Here is a 24079-nt window from a genome sequence, read left to right as displayed (position 1 = left end):
CCGCGTTGTATTTGGCGAGTGTTCTGGATGCCTTACTATATCCCTTTGTCCTTTGAAAACATATTTAAGCGAGTTACGTGCACGTCAACACTATGATACACCGGTTGCTTTAACACTGACCACCTTTTAATATTGTATGCTTATATTACATAATTTGAGTGCGACTGAGCTGTGTGTCTGTTGGAAGCCTGACGATGTAAGTTAATTTTCACATACGGCGCGTGTCCATATATTGTCGTATGTATAATAATGCAATTGTAAGTCTTCTACCGGCCTTTATAAGGTCAAATTAGGTAAAGAACAGTCTGCCAACCTCACTGCGACAGTTGTCCGAAACAACTATGAATGAGGCGTTATCGATTAGATGAAGCCAAGTGTGTGCCCTTCTCAGATAATAAACGCATACGATCTCTTGGATTGCATACTATGGCACGTTAGGCGTAGAAGGTAGGAATATATATTGAGCTCTAGCCATTATTCTACATCCTTCTATCGCCCTAAAATTTATTTCGTCTTTTGTTGATTAAAGCTTCAAAAAAATTACATTGGTCAGTAAACTTAGACGCCGCCATTACGGAGCTGTAGGTCCACACCAAGTTTGAATTTAAAATTAGGAGGAAATGCAAAAACAAATCGAGTAACGAGTTATAGTAACAAACGATGATTAGGGCCCATCTGTTAAGAGTCATGTCTGCGGTCCAGAGTAGGGCCCTTCCCTTGTGTTCAGAAGACATCGAAGTAGTGAAACCCCCGCTCAGAAGCGTATTTTAGAACGTCGGAGAACAAAAAGGTCAGAGAAATAAACAAATTGAGCAGACCAACATCACGAATGTTTCTGATGTGGTCATATAGTAACTCGAAAGTATCCTCAAAAAATGTTAAGTCTATGAGGAGCTAACTAGATCCGTTTTTATGCAACTTCCTTTTTGTTTTAATATGGACTTGAGATGCAAGCTATCTAATACGTTGGAAAGGCTAAAACATCCTTGAGAAGGCTGAAGTTTTCGCTAGTACTTCGTGTGTGAAAAAGAACTAAAATAGATGGTAGGAAAGCTACCTTAAAATCGACAAGGTTAACCCCGTTATAAAGCCACAATTATTTTCTAAACAATGCAGAACACGGTGATATTATTGTCGCGCATATTAATGCATAGATGCTCAGTAATGCTTCGTAATATCCACCCGAACCCTCACCATAACATGTTTGATTATAGTCATGGTGCCTTTCAGATGTGAAACGTAAATAACATTGGTCCTGAGATCTTTAAGGCTGTCATCATAAAGGCTAAAAACAACAGTAGGCGATTCAGGAACAATTTTAAACTCCTAAATATTTGTGTTGTGTCTAATTGTTGTACAAATTATATATATAATTTATTCTCATTGGTTCTCAATATTTGAAATTATATATATATATATAAAATTTCAAATATTGGGAGCTTATGATATGCGTTTTGATAAATAATAGCTAGAACATGTAAAATATTCTAACATTTTATTTGCCTTTAATAGTCCGTGTCTCATAATGTCAGGCTGATCATCCTTGTGACTTAATAACGAAAACTTAATTGCATTTATTTATCACAAGTGGTGAACACTAACGTTTCGTCAGCATATTTGTCCCATGTGCAATATACAGTTTCAACACAGAGAACCAAAGCGGGCAATGCACCGACTCTCCGGTCTTTCTACATCGCGTAACAGTAGCCTGGACGACGCCAAGATCACTGTTATTTACGTTTGATGCATACAATTCTACGACAAATCCATCAACCAGGTTATGCTGATTAAGGTTAAGGGTATCATAATTATGCGAGAAATGAATTAATTTCGCACGAGAAGTGGTGGAAGAAGATTAGAGGCCGCACTAGAAGTATTTTTTTTTCAATTTTCGCGCGCATCCCGGTGCGCATGAATACATATGGGTTACGCAAGCAGACGATAAAATCGTGATTCTTCAAGGTCAAACCAGTTTATTTTTTAAGTGAGTAACACGATCCCACAAAAAGAAAAGCTGTAGCATCGTGTTCCTGCTAAATCGCCTGTATAACCTTTCTTTGACGTTTCAGCTTAACTTCCAGAAATGAATTCAGATTGGATTTCACACTTTGACAGTGTGATTATTTCTACTATGTCTTACTCGCGAAATCAGTAACATTAGTGTTAACCTTCCTCATCGTAACCGAGTCACATCAGAGTTTTTTTTTCTGGTTTAAAAGTCATTTTGAGCTATCTAGAATTCGATAGAATGTTGATGTTTAGTTTTAGATTCCGTAACTAGGCAAACTAACACGAAACCTTCTCCAGCTATTCAATGATCGTCTCACAAAATGCTCCGCAATACAATCGTTCGCCTCGAGAATATACCAACGGAGTTACTATCTATTCAACTATATCGACTAAATTTTATTCGCATTTCGATTAACTACTAATGGGCAGCGCCTGAAACTGCCCCATTTTATGTTGAAGGTAATCCTAGCACGCGCACAGCATATATGCACTTGCTAAGTGGCCTACACTTGGACAACTACAGACAATCACAATCCTCCTTCAACTTAGATACCCCATCCCATAAATGTTCTTGCCTTGCGGCACTTATCAGATGCACCTTGTTTTAATTATTGCTACTTACTGTGAAGCATCTGAGAGCTCCGGTTGCTCACTCGTACGTGTTGCGCACTCGTTTTCATTGGAAGCATTTTATTTAGTTCTACTTGTAGTTTATTTTCTAAAGCCCTTGTGTAGTATGAGCTGTAAATGCACAGTGATGTCTACGTTTCACAATAACAGAGAAGATATGTGGCACTGACTTGCATAGCCATAGATCAACTTATGCCTACGTATATGGCGGGAAGGAATTTAAGCCTGTAGTGTATGTGTGCTTATAAGAATTGTCGAAATGGTTAGAAACATCTTTGAAACCTATGAAACATCAATAAACAAATCTTGCTTATCGTTCAAAAAGCCGTGTATCACATATCTGAGCGAAATAAATCATGTTTATATTTATTCAAGTCTTCCTAGGGATGAATCAAGGCCTAGTTATTTATTTAAATGAGAGGAATAATTTATTATTGTGACCTGCTTCTTTCTGTCAGAACGCTCATCATATCGTAAGTGTTAAATGGGTTGGCACCTTAAGCGTTTGTGTTCGATTGCCATATTTTGCGGGTTTAGATAGCTTGCCTCCTTTTAAACAGCTTAACAGTTCTTTTTTGCCTTCTTTTAACAGCTTACACTTGTAAGAAATTGTTTTTTCACTTTTTTTTTTCTTGCTATATTATATAAGAGATAAAAAGAGAGAAGCATTATATATATATACATATATATGTTGGCATTAGAGAAGCAAACATTTGCTGTCAAAAGGTACTATAGTGCAGGCATGCAGAGTCAACTTTCTCAGTTTCTCACTAATAATTAATTATATGCTACGTAACGATTATCATCCTGTAGTAACACTGCCATGTTTATTCAGAAGTGAATATGACACTTGTGCGCATACTGAATATCATCCAATGATCACTGACTAACTAAGCTGCTCGCTATACTGATAAAATATATCGATTGTAAAACAACTGCGCGCGCAGACTCCATGTCTCTCGAGATACTCTTAATTTATCAATTAAACCGAACTAATATCTACAGATTCGTCATTGTGGCTTGAGTACCGCTGTTGAGATAACTATTAGCCGTGTAGGGCATCGCCAGCGCCACTGCGGCAACTGTTACAATTTCGGCTATGTTTAAACTTCCATAATGTTTGGTCGGCGGATACCGCGCTTCATTGTTTTTCCTCTCGGTTAGGTAGTTATGTAAAATTTTAAACGTTTTATCCATCATTCACACGCAACACGCTATCGCTTTTGCTTCTCTTACACTATGGGGTTATGCGAAACACTGAACTGGTGCCGGTCGCTACTTTGGACCGATGAACGCGGCCAATGGTTGGCCGTACGATCTGTCATTTTAGTTCACGAAAATGTGGGCTGACGATTCAACAATGGCGTAGGCGATGGCATTATATTAGCCCATGGGTGAGGTGTCCACAGCTTCAGAGTGAGCAATAGAAAAAAAAAAACTATTCATTGTGACATTTGTTTGTTAGCGTTGCTCATCTACTACGTAATGCTCTACCGCTGCTACACTGATTTATTTGTTGTGTAGCAGCGGTAGTGTGTGTAAGTAAATACTGTTTTTGTTAGAGATTTCCATTGGAACCTTAGGTGTCTAGAAGTATTTGAACTATTTGAGTACTGTTAATGAAAGCATCGATAAATGTAAGCTATGCTAGTGCCTTCTAGTCTATGATAATTAATAACCACTTAATGGAATTCAATTAGTAAGAAGAACGTATAGTGACCTACCTGAGTTACTTTACCACTGTCAACTAGGAAAAACACGGGAGGGTTTGATCTGCGCTAGACGTGAAAGCAAATGCCCAAAAGTGTAGCCATTCAAATCACGTCAACCCACCTCGGAGAGTGCAGTCGTCTATCACTAAAAGAAAAAGACGTACAATCCACCCTCAGATATAGTTCGAAGCGCCTAGTCCATATTTTTTATAAGAACAACGAACACAGCTTAATATGTACTTAAGTAGGTGCAGGTGTAAGTATAATGAATACTTTACTTCGCAAACCTTGGGTGTTTTATTTTCAGAGCTTTAAAAAATGCAAATGCTATTTTCTAAATTCGGGTTTTCCACCCACTATCCAAGATAGTGTTCGAGATAAAGATCACTTCATGATAAAAACTACGTAATTGATTTTCGTACGTAAGAGGATCCAACACAATCGAGGTAGAGTGCTTTTACTTTGCAGCCTTTGCTATGTAAGTACTGCGCATATTAGAGGAAGAGAATAGGTATCAGAGGCTTTTTGAACACGCGATCATTCTTATGCGTTTTCCCTTTTTGTTTGTATTATTAGAGCTTATATAACTACTCGTTATAGAGTGCGTCTGTCAAAAGAACAGATATGTCTGTCGTTGTGTTTGTAGGTTGTGTTGCCATCTCTATGTAATATAAGGACAAGAAAGAACTATGGGCTATGCTCATTGTAGGAAAACGACAGACTAGGTATAATAGGCTAGTTTCTCAACCGTACATTTTAAACAGTCGCTAAGTTTATATTTATCAGGTAGCTGATTCGGTATTGAGGACAGTGTAAATGCTGCACATTTGCCAAAAACAAGTCACTCCAATAGTTGCCTGAGCTGGTTAATAATAACTATGTGAACGTCAGGTCGATTAAGCGTTAAACATTTGACGTTTATATTAAAAAAAAAAAGACAACTTAAATTTCGTAAATTGTAGATTTTCCACCATTACAAACACAATGAATGCAGTATCTGTAGCAGTGTTTGCGTAAATATCGAGAACTCATATCGGAACGAGAGCTGATTGAACCATGAAAAGCGGATTCAGAGTGAAACGTCGAATTTATTTCTTTAGTTAACAGAGGCTATTCAACGAGCAGCCTTGGTGACTTGGATGCTTAAGCCTCTGCAAAAAGGAACGCTCGTCGCCCTCTCAAGTGTCGCCGATGACGCATGATGATGACACAACTTGTGTGAGTGGCCGTAGTTACTACATTACCCAAAAAGTCAGGAAATACTCTAATTACTCTGTTCCCGGGCATAAAAAAGGCGTATGATGCAAAATAATGAAAAAGGCTATGACCGATTACCAAGGAAGGTCTACATAAAGCGTCCATTGAATCTTTCGAAAGAATAAGATGAATGTAGCTATGTGTACGCGAACCTAAAAATATTAATCCAGCACCTTTCATTTGGACAGGGCTAAGACAAGAAGTATCAATGCTTTCTGTGTATGCTCTAACTAGGCAGAACGTTTGTTTATGCTACTAATAAAAAGAAAGAGATTTGAATTAAGGCCAAGTGTCCTTTGCCGATTACATCGTGATTTTAGCAAGAGAAAGAAAATAAGTTGGGGAAATTTTCAATATTTTCAGTGAGGCTGCCGAAAAAATTGGACAGTATTTTCCAAAATGAAGTAACCTGTGGAAATGTGATCTGTGTAGGTAATCGAGCAGAACTGATGAAAGATGTAACCATTTATCCAGAAATATGTATAAGTGTTGGGCAATGCAAATTGTGGGCAAAAGTGATTTTTTTGCATAAATAGAGATTCATAAAAAACGACAAGCTCCATACTGTGAAATGTAGCACTTTGGACGCGGCGATTAAAAGTGGGTCGGAGTTTCTAGCCTCTAGGCAGAAAACACGCGGGCGAATATGTCACTCCACAGCATTGTGCAACGAGAATAGATTACTGAACCTCAAAAATATATCACCTCATACAATCTGACTAATAAATAAAAATCATGTACAGTATATGAATTTCTTTATTCATACAAAGCTATGTGTATGGGGCAATACCTACCGAATAAATCAGTCAACAATTGATGATGCAGAAGGGCCGAAAATCGAGCTTATTGGTATGAAAATCTAGAGAATGGGTAAAGATGTAGCGTGACAGACGCACTGTATCTTAACTTGAAGGTATCTGGTCATCTGGTATCTGGACAACGCAAGAACTGGAATTTTATAACCAAAAACTATATAAGAAAGCACACGAACCGTGCGGTAACAAAAAAGAGGCAATGTAACAGAGAATGAGTGAATGTCAAAGATTAGGAAAGGGCACAACGTACATTAGGAAAGCTTCAGGTTTTTGGTAAAACGGACGAAAGGGTTGAAATGGACGAGAACAGCGCTCAATATGGTATCTATTTTTTTTTGCATATAATTTACTTATATGTGTTTGTTCTATTCAAACATATCGGCTAGTGTCTACTTAAATAATAACGTACTATCGTTTTCGCAAACTCTTTCGAGTTGTGTGTTTCAACCTCTCTCACTCTTTCGAGTTCGATCAAAAATGTTGAAAACACATGAAAAGAATAACTAAAATCCTATAGGGCAACATTTCGCCTGCCATGAATAGTCAAAAGCTTATCGGTCGATTGTATAGATATCTCCTGTCAGCTAACAGAAACCCCTGCTTTATGTATGTTTTTAAGTTTGTTTGAACCGTCATTTCAGAATGCGCTTTTTCCTATTTTTGCAAGACTATTGTTTATTTTCAGGGGATGACATTGTTCGTGCAGTTCATACCCTAATGTTTTAATGTGTCGTTAAACCCTCTCTAGACCTGTTAACCTGACTTAATTTTTTTTATCAACTACACGTGCAATACTTACGTACAACTACACGTAGCATGTACGACAATGCAATTTATTATACAGCGACACTGCACTTAGCAATTGACAATTATCTGTCTATCAGGGATAAAAGGCTGAATAGTCTGCTGGGGTGTTAAGGTTTCGTCGAATAGAGTATTACTACTTTTTTTTTCTACATGCAGCTTTTACTCCTTCTTTAAACGATTTTTTTCTGTTTTCTGTGACCATTTAGAAACACGGTCTGACATGCTTGCAGAGTAAGGCTAACAGAAGCAGCAGACTGAGTCTACCAAACAAAATGCTCAAATATCAACGCGTTGGATTCACCATCTGCAATGTCTGGAGCTATAGATGAAAAATCGAATAAGAAAATACCGAGTGATGAATTCGGTGTGTGTACACATGCGTCGTCTCTGACCGCAACGAATTCATCGAATCACAACAATCTACACAGATACTTATCAGTCGGCAGTCTTGCGATGATAAGAAGATAAACAGAGATTCATCTTTTGTGCCTGGCCCTTTTCTCACTATCCCTGTTCGCGTTGTTCTTTTACTTTATCAACTAAACAAAAAGTAAAGAAAGAACCGGAAAGGAGTCGAATATCTTGTCACTACGATTTTCCTGTGGCCAGCTTCTGGCTCTCTGATGGTCCACTCTTACACGAATGATGCAATCTCAAAGTGGAAGGTTCTGTTTTCAGTACGCTAGTAGAAGTGGAGAGCGAAACCTGATGCAAAACACTGACTTGTACTACGGTTAGAGATAATATGGAAAAAAGACCTTTATTAGAACATGGAAGGAAGTTGATTGCCGGATGGGATAGACTCCAACAGTGCAGGTAAATATGAACAGTACGTGCCGCTGCTCTAACGGACCACTGTCGTTATCCTTTCTACTGACGCAATATGTAGAAAAACCTCGATGCTCTTTCGATGGTATAAGCACAGTGGTTCTGTTATGAATATATGATTCGACAAAAAGTAGCGATCTTGAAGCGCAACTACATCTGTAATGGCAACCTAAAAATTCTTGCTTTGGCTCAGTCGTTAACAGGATTCTCGGAATGTAAATGGCATACAAAATATCACTAACCCGTAAATAGTGTGTATCTTGATGGAGTAGTGGTAACGTGAGGACCAGTCACAAAATTAGACACTGCTAGTATTTATGCTGTACACTTATTTTACAGGTAAGCGTAGCTTATTTACTTAGCTAGAGGAAAAATGTTACAATAACAATTACAAGAAATGTTATCGGAAAAACTGGGCCTGTTTGGGCAGGGCCTGTGTGGAACAAACGAACTTTTCTAGCGATGGAGTGCAGGTTTTACAAGTGAATGCAATGAAACTTTCACCATTTTTGGGATACACAAAAAATGTGTGTAAAACGCGATTTGTATACCTCGGCCTTTTCCGTCATACATTTAATTCTAGGCTCAATGAACCTCTAATGAAAAATATTTTACTTCAATTTCATATACGTACGAGCTAACTACGATTGTTTTTCAGGTTCAACTTTAAGCTATCGTTTGGTATTTGAGGCATAAATTAAACAAACCGAAAAAACAAATCTGGTTCTGGGTTCTAATGTTATGTCCATAGATCGACTTTGTCGCCTTCGCAAGATCTACCTCACATATATCGACTTGTTAAAGTAGTATCATTTCTGTAAAACTTCGTTCTTGTAAAACAAACTATTGTATTTCGTTCAATTTTTTTTCAAAGGTATTACATCTGTACCTGGTAGAGACCGCCTTAAACGCACCTAGTGAATTAAAGATTCACAAAACTCCGTATTTATTTAAAGTACCGTCCAAATATTAGAAATTGTTATTTAGGCGGCTTAGTTTAGCATAATAAAACACTATCAAATCAGCAATCCACGATCAAATATGAGACTGTAACAATATCGTGGTTAGTGTAATGTTAATACGAGTGGCACGTCAGTCATGAAACACACAAATGCTGACTTACTACAGTGACTAATTTGGGGTTATTTTCTAGCGAGCGGACTGAGATAATCTGACAGATAATCCGTGTAAAGCATAAGGACGCTCATTCATCAGATAATACCAACTTTCATCATTATTAGGTTTGCATACATTTTATTACGAGAAACTACAAACTACTGAGGGTTATTTTAGTTCAACGCGACTTCACGACTGACATAATGCCTCACAGACTGTTGCAAGTTTCGGATCTCGCGTGACATCTACCGAAATAGATTAATCATGTTGTGTAATCGCTTCTTCAGTGGCCTTCTTACGCAAAATACGCATTTAACTCACGTGACAAGAGAATCTGGGTGAGAACTGACGACACCAAAACAATGCCCACTGTGTTGTTTTTGTTATGTCGCTCGTAGGCTTTCACCGTTTGTGGCTTTTGCATGAAGGGCCGCCAGTCGCTACTGCATTCGACTCGCTCGAATCGACCATCTGTGCTTGTTAATGGCCGCCTGTGTGTATATGTCTTATTATTGACGTCACTGCGGCTTTCCCGACCGCGTTTTTTCTCCTTTGTGCTCTTCTCCGCCAGTGGCGCCATTGTGGACGACACCGTTAGAAGGCTTGGTTTCATTGGGTAGTGGTTTTTCGTCGTTTCCTCTCACTGTTTTATCATCGTATTTTTTCTTTGTTCTTTGTAGTGAATGACCTATCTAGTTGAAGGCGCGTATGTGTTTATCTGTTTAATAGATGATTGGCAGCAAACTATTGAGCCTCGTCGCTACGATGCCACGCTGTTTGTATAAAGGTCACATTGCCGTTCGTTTGTCCGTTCATTCGCGTTACCCCTTTACCCCTCTGTTCCTTCTTATTCTGAGGGTGACGCGGATGAGCGCAATCAAAATCGACACGAGGAGCACAGCCGCAGCTGTGATGATGCTAATCGGCAGCGGCCGATAGGTGAGCGGTCAGTCGAGCAAGACACGCTAGCTTGACTACGTCATGTCAGTGCTACGCTGAATGAAAGTGTGCGTTGATTGTGGTCTTGCGATGCAGCGAAGGCGTATTATATTTATTAGTTAGACACACGCACAGGCCAAAAAAAGGCATAGAGCTTTACCACAATGCAGACTGGCTCGTTGTCAGCCGGATTCAGATATTGTTTGTTGAATTTTATTCAGTGTTGGCTATCGTCCGTAGTTATGTAGGAAACAGGAAGGAAAACTGACGTTGATAGATATTTTTTCTTCTTTAGAAAATTACTAACGGAGTCTACTAGGCAAATGATTAGGGATAATGGCCGATTTGGCGCCGCAAGTGAGCACAGAATTTTGACAGTTTATCAAAACCTGTCACATCGTAGTGCTGAGCGTTGCGGACAAACCACTAGCCGTAATAGAAGCTGTAATAATGTGGTACACTGACAGTAACAATACGCAGTTAATCGTCCATCTTTTCCATGCAAAAGCCACGTTACTGACGCCCGTTGGACAGATCCATCTTCCACTGTACGTGCGTGCCGACACGTGGAGCATTGGTAGAACGTGAGATCTTAGTTTTTGGTTTACCATCGGATTCCTAGGTGTATGTATTTGTTGAGTTTAACTTACTGACTAAAACCGTTGTTTTTATGTCGTTCCTTAACATTAACGAACAGCAGACACTATACATAATTAATATGAGAGTTTGCATGACACGGTTTATAGAGTCTGTACAAACTCAGAGAATCATGGAAAGTATGCGACTGGCCAAATCAGCGTACCCAAAGACGATGGGACATTGTTTTTAAAATAGCTAATCTGAGGCTATCCTTATTGTTTAGTGAATCTATAGCTTTTAATGAGCGAGTTCGCAAACGCTTATGCGACCTCAAGTGTCCCTTAACACATTTGCGAGAGACGGGTTCTACTATTTTGATAGCAATGCAACTGATACGCGTATCAATTAGATTTGTGACATGTTTTCAGATTGATTTTTATCGGCATGCAAAAGAGCCTATTTACTTTTAAAGGGCCCGCAACTTATACTGAGAATAGGTACCAAATGTTCCGGTGCTCTAAGTCCAGCGCAGTGCTCTCGACTGTTGGAGACAACTTGGCTGTTGTTAAGTTCAATAACCTTATCTGTACGGGCTATGGCTAATACTGTTACGTACTAACCACAATAGTTTCTTACGCATTAAGATCTAGTTATGGATGGTTTATAATTATAGAAAATGCCGAAGGTTGGTGCTAAAGACCCTCAGATCGATATCGCACATCGTAAGATTCTTAATTCCAAAACGAACAGCCATCCCGTTCGTATGATTGACATTAAAACGGCTGTCGGAGGACGTTACAGAAAGTCAAGGATTAATTACGAAGCCTCAAAGTGGTACATACGACAAGCGTTCAACTTTTTTTTTACCGAATCTCAAAACCTTCTTATGCTGTACTAGGAAGTACCGTATTGACGCAAACTGTATCAATGTCTATTATAATCGCGTTTGCGTATTTCTCGGAAGAATGCGTATCGGTAACTACAAACGGTGTTGAAAAAGGCCGCTGTCCCTACGACCTGCATAAAAAATTGGATCGGATATTAAGAAATTCAAGGTTTCATGAGCTTCAGACACTCGGCTGGGGATATAGTTCTCCGGCTTGTTTTTGACAATGCAATTTCTATTTGAATGCTCTAAATTTATTTACGTTTCAGATAGAGTGCTGTGGAGCTTTTATTATTATTATTATTATTATTATTTTTTAAATGCAAGACAGTTCCTTAGAAGCCAATTATGTAGTGAAGTTCAATATATATATATATATATATATATATGGCCTGCAGCGTGATTTAGTGGCAATTGAATGCGTTGCTTATAGAGAAGTAAGCGTTACTACAGAATAAATCAAGTTGGCCATTGCAGGGCATAGACTAGAAACAACGTAAATCGGTAATTTTAGCTAACACTATTCTGCTGCGGTGTTTTTTTCGTCTTCTCGCTCATTTCTTGGTTAGAGCGGTAGCTTATCTGGTCTGATGTATAACAGGTACCGCTGCCGCTGTTATAGCATCAGCAGGGCTGTTGTACTTGCTAGCGGTGATCGCATGGCCGCGTTCAGATGGCAGACAGTTGCATCAGCCGGTTAGTGATTGTCTGAATTCGGGGCCCAATGAATTTGTCTTTCGCTATGTTGCATCAGTTATTTAGTGACATCCGTTATTACTTGAGTATTCGGGGGGTCGAAACGGTTGGCCACACACAAATGCCTTGTAGAATATATTCGGAGACGTGAAGAAGGGCTATGGTTTTTATATAGGAAATTTACCGTCGAAGGAAGCATCACAACACGTAGAACGAGTTCTTAATTGTATCAACGCGTTAGATCATGCGCTTCTATGGAGATGCCGCTGTTCAGCTCTCCTGTGCCGATGACAAATTTTTTGCGTCGAGTTAGCCAAAGACATAATTTGGGCTTTCCTATTCGATGCTGATAGCTATAGGTGACCGTTTTATAGGCCATCGAGAAAATGTCCGCTGGCTTCCTTTTTCATGCACTATGCATTGTACGCTCGTTCACCAATAGTGGAATCTTCACTATACGTCTTCGATCGTGACGCTTCTCGCAAGGTTCCCCAACATTCTGTTCTTCTATTTCTATCAGGAGCGTCGATCAACATTGTAAATTTCTTTCACAACGGTCCACTTAAGCTTCAATTGTGCTATAAGCCGAGTGGATTTTTTGGTATTGCATCAGCAGGCAAGATTCGGCTATTAAATGACAGTCGGCTGAGAATTCTACTCCCACTGGTGTGGCATTATCGCGCTTATGTTAGGTTGACTAAAGGTCTATATGCTACTATACATTTTCATCATATCTTGTGTCAATCTAATCAATCATTGGACGAAATCTTACAGAGGGTATCATTTGCCTGAGGAGTGCTTTCTCTTCACTTGTTGTTCTTATTACATTCGCGAGATGATTCTCGAGCTCTTACCATTAAGATACTCAAGCCAACTTCAGGCTCTTACACGTATTTACTGTGAGATGTGTCATATTCATGGTGTCATTATTATAGGTCAATTCCACAACAAACTTTAGACAAACGAAAAGCCTATAGAGTAGGACCCGATCTAGGACATAAACGAATAGCGATTAGTGCACGCACATCCACCGATCGAGTCGCTATGATCACCAAAGTTTTTCCATTCACTTTGATAGGCTCGGCAGCGAAGTGATTCAGATGGGCGCAACCGCCTTATAAGTGTCCATCTGTCTATTCTATAAGAGGGCGATCAACGAGAAGCGACACAAATAGAGGTTAACGAAACCAGAAAATATTGGAATGATAATGAATTTTACTAACAAACGTTCATTGGGCAAAGATGGCCAGCAGGGAGAGGGCATTTTATGTCATTCGTCTTAGAGAAGAAAATTTCCAGGTTCTATCATAAACTATTGCCAACGAGTAATTTGTCTCAACTTCGATTTGGCGACAACAAAGCTTTCGGCAGATAATGAATTTGCATAGTATATTCCTATTAGCACATCTGACTCCTAAACGAACGATGAAAATTTACCATGTACGAAAGAAGACTGGAACCTAATTGTGCGTCTTCTTCTACATGTGAAATACTGGAATATGCAACTTTGCATCGTAGCCAGCGCCAACGTTTATCACGTCGTTCCCAAAAATATGACTGCAGCGTCCATGTGTTACGTACCTAATTGACTTTACGTGCTTTGCTGAAATAATTTACTTGACAGAAATCTGCAGATAAACCGTCTAGCACAACTGGGTTGATACAGGCCAATAGAAAAAGACGGCATACAAAAGGCTGATACGGAGAAGGACATGTTTTATTTTCCTTTCATTACATGCTCGATAGATGTGGGACGACGTTTCTTTTAACAGCTGCATTTCTATAACAAGGGAAAATTGTCTTGAGAACCGACCAGTAGTTCTATGGTAGAGGCATAATTTAGTTAAATACTTTTGCTTTAATTTAGCACACGCTTTCAACTCTGTTGATTTTGTTGAAAATATGTAGAAAAACCCGTCGGTGCAAACTACAGGTTTTTTTTGAAGGACGGCTTTCCGGCTCTGTTATTCGCATAGAACTAAGGTAACGCTGTCAGATAAAGTGCTGCTATTAACTAAGCTCTTTAGTTTTTATAGCTACTTTTAAACGCCGTAGGCCTAAATAACGGCATATAATAGCTTTGACCCTCTCCACAAACTGACCGTAAACGTTTAGGTACTTAATATAATTAGAACAGATTTAGATATAGAATGATATAATATTCGATATCGAACCAATAAATTCATATTCGTTCTAAAAAACGGGTTAGTCTCGTGGAGAGCGTGGCGCTTAAAACTCGAATTTGTTCGAAATAAACACGAATTGGCGGGAGCCAGCCGTCTGATGGAATACCTAACGACTTAAATCTCGAAATAAATACATCGTGTGGCCGCGTTCAAAATAAAGCCCTGAGATATATCTGGAAACAAATTGAAAAGGATTGGGCTTCCGCTTACAAGACACTTAAGGCGCAAAGCCCATTGAAATGTTCTACTAAAAAGGACGTATACGGCTTTAACTTCGGCATTATATTACGACTGAATTTAACGGTTCTGAACCGTGGGTTTACCAGGTGGATGCTATTACCTTATGTGAATACGGTATTCTAAGCTTAACTATTTTACTAGTTACAGAGTTAACCTGCTGTACATCGCTAGTAGTTCATCTCCGCTCGTACCTTACAGATGAATCAATCTTTCTATTATCAGTCGCATTGCCCATGCTGGTTTTACTGCAGAGAGAATAAATGGCGCTGCCAAAGCACTATTAATATCGAGTTCAAAATGACCGCTGACTATAGGCATTGGGAAACTCTTAGTGTCAATATCGTCAGAAGGTCGAAACGACAACGAGGGTGACCATACGAAACCCCCAGTGTAAAGCAATAGTTGCGGATGCAGTTTTTTTTTGCACCGTCTATAAGCAAGTGTTCTTTGTCGGCGCGAAGCAACTAGACCACACATTGCACCAGCCTTCAGAAAAACACCGTGCGCAAACCGACAACATCATCATTGGCCCGCGTCATCTGGCCACCATCAACAGCAACGATATGTCTGCTGCTGCTGGTGTATAGCCCTCTCCACTTGGCCGTTATCCGCACGCATTCCCTTTCTCTCGACGACGGGCCCGCCTCACCCGAGTTACGGCGAACCCTTTGGCTGAAGAAGAATACAAAAGCCCTGTTTCGACCCATCGCTGGCAGGCCTAACGCCAAACAGCTTGCGATTAACATCGTTTAAGCGAACCCTCCTGACCAGAATCTCAGAAAAAAGCTTTGGGCGCCATAGTTCTACTACATCCTAATTAGCTATTTCATTCTCGTACTCAGCAACGTTTTCGTTTCAATTTCACTTATCAGTAGCTTTCTTCCGTCTGACTGATTAACTGTCGTTTGATCTTATTGCTAGAGTCACCGGCGAGTGAAAAACCCATTCGTCTTTCTCAGCCATATTGAAAAAATCCGAGTGAGTTCAAATTCATGCTTCGAGTTTTACGTCTAGTACTGCCTTGAAGCACGACGCGAAGTTTGTCTACGCAGCATTAGACAGAGTGAGTGTAATCCCGACGCTGCCACTAGTGAAGCATCACTTCGTTCGTTCTAAACGAACGCACAAAACGGTGGTAGCTCCTATCGACAAGCATTAACGTTGTCTACTTGTGTTGCACTTGTCCGGTTGTGATTATGCCCATGAGTGTTGGAATCGCTAATTTTACCCCTATTAACGTTTTTTTTGCGAGCTCGTCCAACCTCGATAATAATAACAACAACAACAGTTTGAACAGCGTGAACAGTGAATTATCTAAGAACAATCTGTGCTCGAAAAATTCGAAAGAACTAAAGAGTGAGAACTGACAACGCTTTCATAGTTAGCGGTGTATAAATGCAGCTATCTAATTGTGCACAGCATCAACGAAAATTACAAAATCATCACTACTACCAGCGCCAACGATAGTAACAACAGAGACTTCGTGCGTACGTGACGAGTATTTCGCCTCGCTTCTGCTCCTCGGCGGCCATAGAAAGTCCATTCAAACATAACAGCTGTTTTTAGCAGTAATTATTTTCGTATTTTGCTTTATTTTTTTCTAAAAACGAAGCGCAATGGCTGGAAATTCCAATAATCTATCGCCATCTAATTTGAGCTCGTCACCTTCGAGCGGGAGCCTGTGTGGATCAAGCCACCAACAGCATCGGATATCACTTGACACGTCCTATATTCGTAAAAAGCTTATTCTCAACGACGATTGTATGGTTAGCCCACGTAATCCAGGCGATGCCAAAGAGTCAAAAGTGTTGGTTCTGTACTCCGGAGGTACCATCGGAATGATCAAAAACAAAAATGGTGTCCTTGCACCAGAGCCTGCCATGATGGAGAAGAAACTTCGAACGTATCCTCAGCTTCATGATAGCGAGTACGCTGAGAAGATGTTTCCCAACGTCGACTGTCCACCGCTCGTGCTGCCTGATACCGGTGACAATTTCCGTGTCGTGTACACGGTCTACGAGTATCAACCCCTGCTTGATTCGTCGAACATGACTATGGATGACTGGATCCGAATTTCGTTAGATGTACAGCACTTTTACATGAGCTTCGATGGCTTCGTAATTCTTCACGGAACTGGTACGTTTAATGCAATGCTCATACAGTCACAATATTCTAATCTCCCTACTGATCCTGGTGATCTTTTTTTCTCTTTTCGTGTTCACTGATCCGTTGCTGTCAATATATTCGACTTAGTTCGTTCTTTAGTTACATTTTAGACTTGATCACCGCGATTTTTGGCCCAATGCCAACAGATATGCGACGAAGTTTTTCTTTTTTATGTTGGCTCGACAATCATTGCGTCTCTTTCACTGCAATCTTTCACGTACCGAACCGTTAGCGGCAAATAGGATATGGTCTATTAGAAACTATCAGATGCTAGTGACAAGAACTTTTAATTCTTTAAATCCGTTTTACCTAAATCTACTCAAAAACGGAAAAATCAAACGTGACACGCCTCAAATATAATATTTTTACGTATATTTTGTCGTGGTCTCTTCAAATACAGACACTATGTCGTATACTGCATCAGCCCTAAGCTTTATGTTAGAGAACCTCGGAAAGAGTGTGATCATCACGGGATCGCAGATTCCTCTGTTCGAGCCAAGAAGTGATGGTCGGGAGAACCTTCTAAATGCGTTGATCATCGCCGGAAATTACATCATACCCGAAGTGACACTACTCTTCAACAACAAGCTCTTCAGGGGTAATCGAACTACCAAACATTCTGCATCCAACATGGACGCTTTCGGCAGTCCCAATCTGCCGCCTCTGGCGACAATAGGTATGCATTGGACATCGCTCGTATTTAAGTTAATAGCTTGGAGACAAACGAATCGGACCACACGCACAATATCAGACGTTTTTATGATAATCTTTATTTCATGGTTCATTGTTAAGGTATCAAGATTAACGTCGACTGGAAGGCCGTGGTGGTACCTGCATCGATCGATAAATTCCGAGTGCACTCGACATTAAGCCGAAATGTCGGACTTCTTCGTCTCTTCCCATCCATCACCGTTGAAGTGGTAAATTTATGATTCTTATGCATTTGTTTATTTAATTAGCTTGATCTTTCTAAGGCTATTGATTTAGCAGTCAATCGGTTACCTTGAAAATGAACAAAAGCTTTTCCTCTACTATATACCCTTCCTATTTTCATTTGACCGCCAACAGGATGTGGGCACATAAAGCTATTGTGGGTGGATCATTTCTATCTTGAAACCGGCAATAGCCAAGGGTTTCGGATTTCCAAGATGATTCGCAATGGCTTTTTACTTGTAATGATATTCGGCACTACCGAACCAATGAAAATTATTTCCACTATGTAACACAGGGTCGAATACGACTTGATTGTTCAATATAGATTGGGTAACGCAACCAAGGGAAGGGAATAAAAGCAGCGGTTAAATCCAGTGGTACGTACCATTAATGTCTGCTGAATTTGCATAAGTTTCGGTAGGAATACAATTTACCAATATCACATATGTATCCGCCGTTTAATAGTATTTTGACAATGAGTACAGTTGTCAGGCGCCTACGTGTCCATATCCCTTCTACATTTCCATTGTATGTGGCATATCCTTATTGAGGGAGCGTGTTTCATCGTCAGGTCCACGTTGGCTTTGATCGAAAGGTCGGGTTGGGCGTAAAACAGGGTGTAGGAAACAGCTCGGATATGAACTCTTTGCGCACGATTATAGGAACAGCGTTCGGTGTTGTAAAACGGGGTCAAAGCGTACTGCGTAGTTATAGCTTGTGTGTAAATTGGCTTTTTGAGCGAAGTTGCACGAAGTAGGCGGTACTATAGACTAATGAACAGCAAAGCGGATAATTGTGCTTTTATGAAAGCAAAGCTGGTCGTAGGGGTGATATGCCGCTCGATCGTTGTGCGGATTATGGTGGAACTGTTTTTTGTAGTTAATCAGTAGCAAGAGAATCATCCATTTAGCAACATGTGTGATCTGGGCGGAATATGCGTGGTACAAGGTTTAACGATAGTCTTGTTTCCTGCGTGTCAGGTGCGAGCGTTTTTGACACCGCCAATTGAGGGTGTTATCCTGCAGACCTATGGAGCGGGAAACGGACCGACAGCGCGCAAAGATCTCCTAGACGAAATTCGCCGAGCGACTATGCGCGGTGTGATCATCGTCAACTGCTCACAATGTCCAAACGGGCGTGTCGAGGGTGTGTATGAGACGGGTAATGCTCTGGTGGAAGCGGGAGTTGTTCCAGGCTCTGACATGACTCCTGAAGCTGCCCTATCTAAGCTCGGTTACATTCTCAGCAAAAAAGAATGGTCCCTTGCCACCAAAAAGGAGATGATGCAAACAAATCTGAGAGGGGAGCTGACGGTCGTCAAAGAGACCCAAGGAGACTTGGACCTAATTACGGCAATTGCCAAAACTATGAACATCTCGTCATCAGAGGAGCTTGAAGCGCTCAAGACAACCTTATTGCCTTCAATCCTCTGCAACGTCGCTGCTAAGGGTGACTGTGAACGTCTTGAAGTGATGAGACAGTTTGTAAGTACTACTTAATGTGTTTACATAATAAATACATATATTATTATTGTGTACGTATCTTTGCGTAGATGGACACGATGTATGCAATATATCACATAGGTATGCTCTATTATCGTTCCCATTCAGCGATCGATATTTTTCATTCTATTATTCCAGGGAGCATACCTTTCGGCATGTGACTACGATTACCGGACACCGCTCCATATTGCTGCTTCAGAAGGGAATGCCCCTGTGGTGGAATACCTTTTAAAACAGGGCGCTTCTGTCCATATGCGCGATCGGGACCGCAGAACGCCTCTGCTCGTAGCGATAGATTGGGATCACCACGACGTTATTGACCTTCTCGTTCGTGGAGGATCGCACCTCTCGTTACCCCCAGAGACCCTTGCTGAATCCATGAATTCGGCAGCACGCAAAGGGGATATTCGACGGCTGGAGAGCTATCGTCGTGCTGGAGCCAATCTTGCTGACAAGGATACAGCAGGTAGGACAGCAGCACACGCAGCTGCCGAATGCCGCCAGATTGAGGTTATGGCTTACCTTCTCGAATATGGCTTCTACACTGAAGCAACAGACGTGTACGGTCATACCGCTAAGGACATTGCTAGTATTCTTGGACATCAAGACCTTGTGACGCTGATCGAAGAAAACCGCCGACCCTCCAATGATGATGATGAACGTAGTAGTTTACAGGGAAGCGACGCAGGGAGTGACCGACTGTCAACGAGTGCGACCGTGGAAACGTGTCGTCTCAGCGATTCAACTACATTGCACTTGCCGAGGCAGTCGCCTAGTCCAAGACCCCACTCGCCGCTTCGATCTTCGCGAGAAAGTCTTCCTGGGTCAACGGCGGACAGCCTGACAGGGTACTTCTCTGCATCACCTCCAATGCGTTCTGACACCATCTCCAACGTACTATCGTCCAGCACAATGCGTCGGCAGCAGCTTGGGTTCGCTACAGATAATACCTCTTCTTTTTCAAGTTTGATGATGCAATCGCCCGCACGACGGAACGGTCATATTCTGCTTAATGGATTCGCCGTATGAAATCACTTATTGGTATTCATAATTGTATTGTAGAGGTTCGTCGTGAGTAATGAGATGGTTTAATAACGTGTCAGGAAAATGTAACGCTTTTGTTGAGCCACCGTATATTGCATATACTTAATACAGTGTTGGATTTGCTCAGTTTTCATTATCTACGTGAAGGACGTAAACGAGCACTATATGGAACTTATTATTATAATAAAGACATTTTTACGTTTCAATTAATTTGTGGAAGGTCTGACAGCTATCTGTTGTGAAATATTAAGTAGCTTCTTGAAAAGCATAAAATGAAATGGCCAATGAATGTACTGTAACAGTGTGATCAGTATATGGCCAGATAGAGCAGCCGAAACTTCAGTTGTGGCCATGCCTGTTTCTATGCAGATAGGAGGAATGGCGTATCTGCGCTAGTCAATCCCAAGCCCAGATTCAACTTGAAGCTTGTAACATTACGATCATGGTGAAGTCAAGCATCCGGGAGATGAGGAAAAGTTAACTGCGCCATATATATATATCGAGTGTTCCATGCTACGCAAGTACGCATAACAAGTAACCATGTTCCATATGTTCGCGTTCGTAACATACACACATGTGGTACACGCCCAATTAAGTACAGCGAAATCAATCCTCCCACGCAACTTCATGAGTAATACTGCATGTAAAAAGTGCAATTGTGTTCGAGACTATGATACTCTCTCTTATAACAGTTGATTAGGGTATCCGCCATAAAAATACTTGTAATACTCAGTTTTAATTGCTATTTAAACGCAATTTAGTAGTAGTAATTTATCGTCTTTAGTTTCCTAAAATCAGGATATTAGCACAAAGTGTTCCGAGACGTTTTACCGAAGTTCTAATAGGAACATGTGTATATATGATACATAACGAGTACTTATATATATGGAGAAACTTATATTATTATAATATAAGTTTCTCCATATATATATATATATATGGAGAAAATTTTTAAACTGATATATGAGAATAAAAAACGATTGAATTGGAAAGCAGTTTGCTATCGTTATTGTGGTGACCAAACATTCGCTTAATTTCGTCTCTTTCGAAATTTATTCATATTATGTACCCTCAGTTCAGCAATATATGTAAAAATATAATAATAAGACTTCGAAAATGAATATTAAACTAAAATAAGTAAATTAAAGTTAAAAAACATAATTAATGGGCGGGAATACCATGGTTTAATGATAGATGGCGCTTGGCAATTCCATAGACGGAAGTGGTTGTAAAATTTGAACGTTGCTTTAACAAAAATATCGACTATTATGCCTTGTCTTATCTTTCACCTTTTTTTGTTAACCTAGAAAATTTAGCGAAAAACCTATTTTGTTTATATATAATAAATTATAAATAATAAAAAATAAATAAAAAAATAAAAATAAATAAAAAAAATAAATAAATAAATATATATATATATATATATATATATAAAAAAAAAGATGAAAGATAAGACAAGTTACTGGAAATTTTTCATTTAAGAAGTATACAAAATATAAAGAAGGGATGGGAGTACATGGGCTATGTACTATAGGTCTACTAATACTTGGTATAATGTTATTTTTAGTCGAACAGAAAATGGTTTTGTTTTCGCGGCTCACTACTGACGAACAGCCTACCACCGGCGAAAACTTTTTGTAACTAATCTTTTTAATTAATAAAAATAAATGACCTACCTCCCATAATACTTGGACAATCAGTGGATTCATCCGATTCAAAGGAACCAATGTTCGGACTTCTGCTTTTTGTTTTGAACCGGTAATTTTTCAACCCCAACGGCGTAATTGATTTAAACAGGTGTAGCTGACAATCCCATTGGCGTTATACGTAGCGAAAAATTTTTTGTTACTGGTTTGTAGAGTTCTCCAAGTTACCGAAGCAATATAAAGTCTAGCATTGTCATGCCGTAAGATAATTATGCGCTATGTACCTGCCCAAACCACTGACCCAATGAGCTATGCAAAATAGCAATCTGCGTTCACTGTTTCACCGCGTTTTAAAAGCCTGAAATATACAGTTGCCCTTCTATGTACCACCAAGGCGATGTTGGCAGCAGTACTTTCACCAGTTTTTTTTTATTATCGTGCACAATAGCCATTATCCTAATTATAGCAACAGAAAAGGTCATTAAAAATTCGGACACATCACCGTTCAGTTTTTTAGTCGTATGGAAATCCGCTACCCAAATAAAATATAAATATTGCAGAAGTTGCAGAGGAATGGAGCAGAGAAGAAACGATCTAAGACTAAAATAAAAACTTAGAAAAATTAACATGAGACCATAACATTTTACTTTAAAATCTATTTCCTATTAATCACACACGCTGATGAACTTTAAAATTTTATAGTAGTTTAAACACTGAGTTCAAATTTTTCATAAAATCTATTTTTATAATATATAATATGCAATTATGCCAGCTTTATCGTTTCAAAGATCTATACAACTTTAGCGTGAGAATGTTTCTCATATTTTCAATAGTGGCAAAAAAGTTTCGCCCAATTTGCATTAAATTCTATGGAACAAAAATTACAATGGCCTTTTTTTAGAACGTATCCAGCCCATATGCCGAAATCACAGTGCGATCACAAACGAAAACACGCGCAATATGCAAAAAAGAAGCTCAACATTGAATCACTTTCACCTGCTAAATTGGTTATCTGTGGTACTACTTGTGTTTGATAGCCGCTATATGCCGTAAGTCTATTACGTCGAACTGTAAACACTAGGGTGTATAATAAGAACAAATAATACTTTCTTTGGAACTCGTACAATTTAAAACGGTTTTTTAAAGAAAAAAAAAAGTTAAGATCGACATTAAGGTACTAGAAAGGTTAGTACTTTCGACAGACGCATACCTCTGCTATTTTTTATGCATTTATATGCATTTTTTAGCATCATCCGTATTTTCTCATTTTAATGACTATAAGATTAGCCAGAGTTCGTTCAGTTTTTTTATATAGTACCTATATAGTGGTAAATTGCATTATAAGACAGAAGAAAAGATAGTACTTTATTTACATTCTTGCAATTTTTGAAACTATGTTTTTATTTCTCAAATTGGCTATAACGATGAATTTTAAAGGCCTTTTCACTAAAATATGTTGGACAAATGGGATTAATAAGATCGACCCTTGGGTATTGCGTGTATAGTCATCTTGTACATTATACTTAGATGTGAAGATTTATTTATTTTCCAACTTCAACATATATTTGCTAATGACGTTGCCTTTTCGTTTCAATCACTGCAAGTATTGTATACCACGTGAAAGCCTCTGAAATGACGGCTCTAATAATATGCCACCGTTTTCGTATTCTTTTCTATATAAGCTTGACTGATTATTTTGTACTAGTTTTGATGCCTTTTCTGAGACAAAAATTGTTTTGTCAGTATGATTTCGGTTGGGTCGCTGCATTTTTAATTTGTAGGGAACCCAGTCGTGAGCGCAAAAATACTGCAACTGATTAGTGGATCGTGGCGATTAAGAAATTATATAAGTTTCTGGGAATTGGCTATAACTTCCCAAGTTTCAACTTCACAAGAACTAGACCACTAGCCATAGAAGCTGGGATATCCTTTGGCGGCCTACCGCAACAATAAATAGGATCAAGCATCTTCCAGTTCGGTATGTGCACCACATGGTATAAGTGCATCTCGAACAAAAAAACCTACTACGGTGATGCAGTTTTAGTGCGATTGTCTAAGAAGATGAACCAAATTAATATTCTTAATGT

At 39.5% G+C, this 24079-nt stretch overlaps 1 protein-coding gene and 1 long non-coding RNA gene across 2 annotated transcripts; one reads left to right on the top strand and one right to left on the bottom strand.

Moving 5' to 3' along the window:
* Positions 1-1478: 1478 nt before the first annotated feature.
* On the bottom strand, positions 1479-10072 carry LOC111263296 (uncharacterized). The gene is made up of 3 exons (XR_002682149.2): positions 9497-10072; positions 4365-4497; positions 1479-4049 (listed from the first exon to the last, which is right to left on the bottom strand). It is a non-coding gene; the product is annotated as an uncharacterized LOC111263296 (long non-coding RNA).
* Positions 10073-15372: 5300 nt separating this feature from the next.
* Positions 15373-21341, top strand: LOC111263292 (L-asparaginase). The gene is made up of 5 exons (XM_022838241.2): positions 15373-16837; positions 17268-17543; positions 17660-17787; positions 18781-19284; positions 19441-21341. The coding sequence occupies exons 1-5, from the start codon at positions 16318-16320 to the stop codon at positions 20329-20331; spliced, it is 2319 nt and encodes a 772-aa protein (XP_022693976.1). The 5' UTR covers positions 15373-16317; the 3' UTR covers positions 20332-21341.
* Positions 21342-24079: the final 2738 nt, after the last annotated feature.

The sequence above is a fragment of the Varroa jacobsoni genome, unplaced genomic scaffold (assembly GCF_002532875.2).
Source record: "Varroa jacobsoni isolate VJ856 unplaced genomic scaffold, vjacob_1.0 scaffold_753, whole genome shotgun sequence".
Taxonomy (NCBI): Eukaryota; Metazoa; Arthropoda; class Arachnida; order Mesostigmata; family Varroidae; genus Varroa; species Varroa jacobsoni.
Note: the sequence above shows the minus strand (reverse complement) of the source record. Positions and strands in the feature narration are given on the sequence as shown.

Coding starts and splice junctions, on each gene's coding strand:
- LOC111263292 (XM_022838241.2), top strand. CDS start 16,318: ATGGCTGGAAATTCCAATAATCTATCGCCATCTAATTTGAGCTCGTCA. Junction 16,838..17,267: donor CGTAATTCTTCACGGAACTG/GTACGTTTAATG, acceptor CTTCAAATACAG/ACACTATGTCGTATACTGCA. Junction 19,285..19,440: donor TTGAAGTGATGAGACAGTTT/GTAAGTACTACT, acceptor CTATTATTCCAG/GGAGCATACCTTTCGGCATG.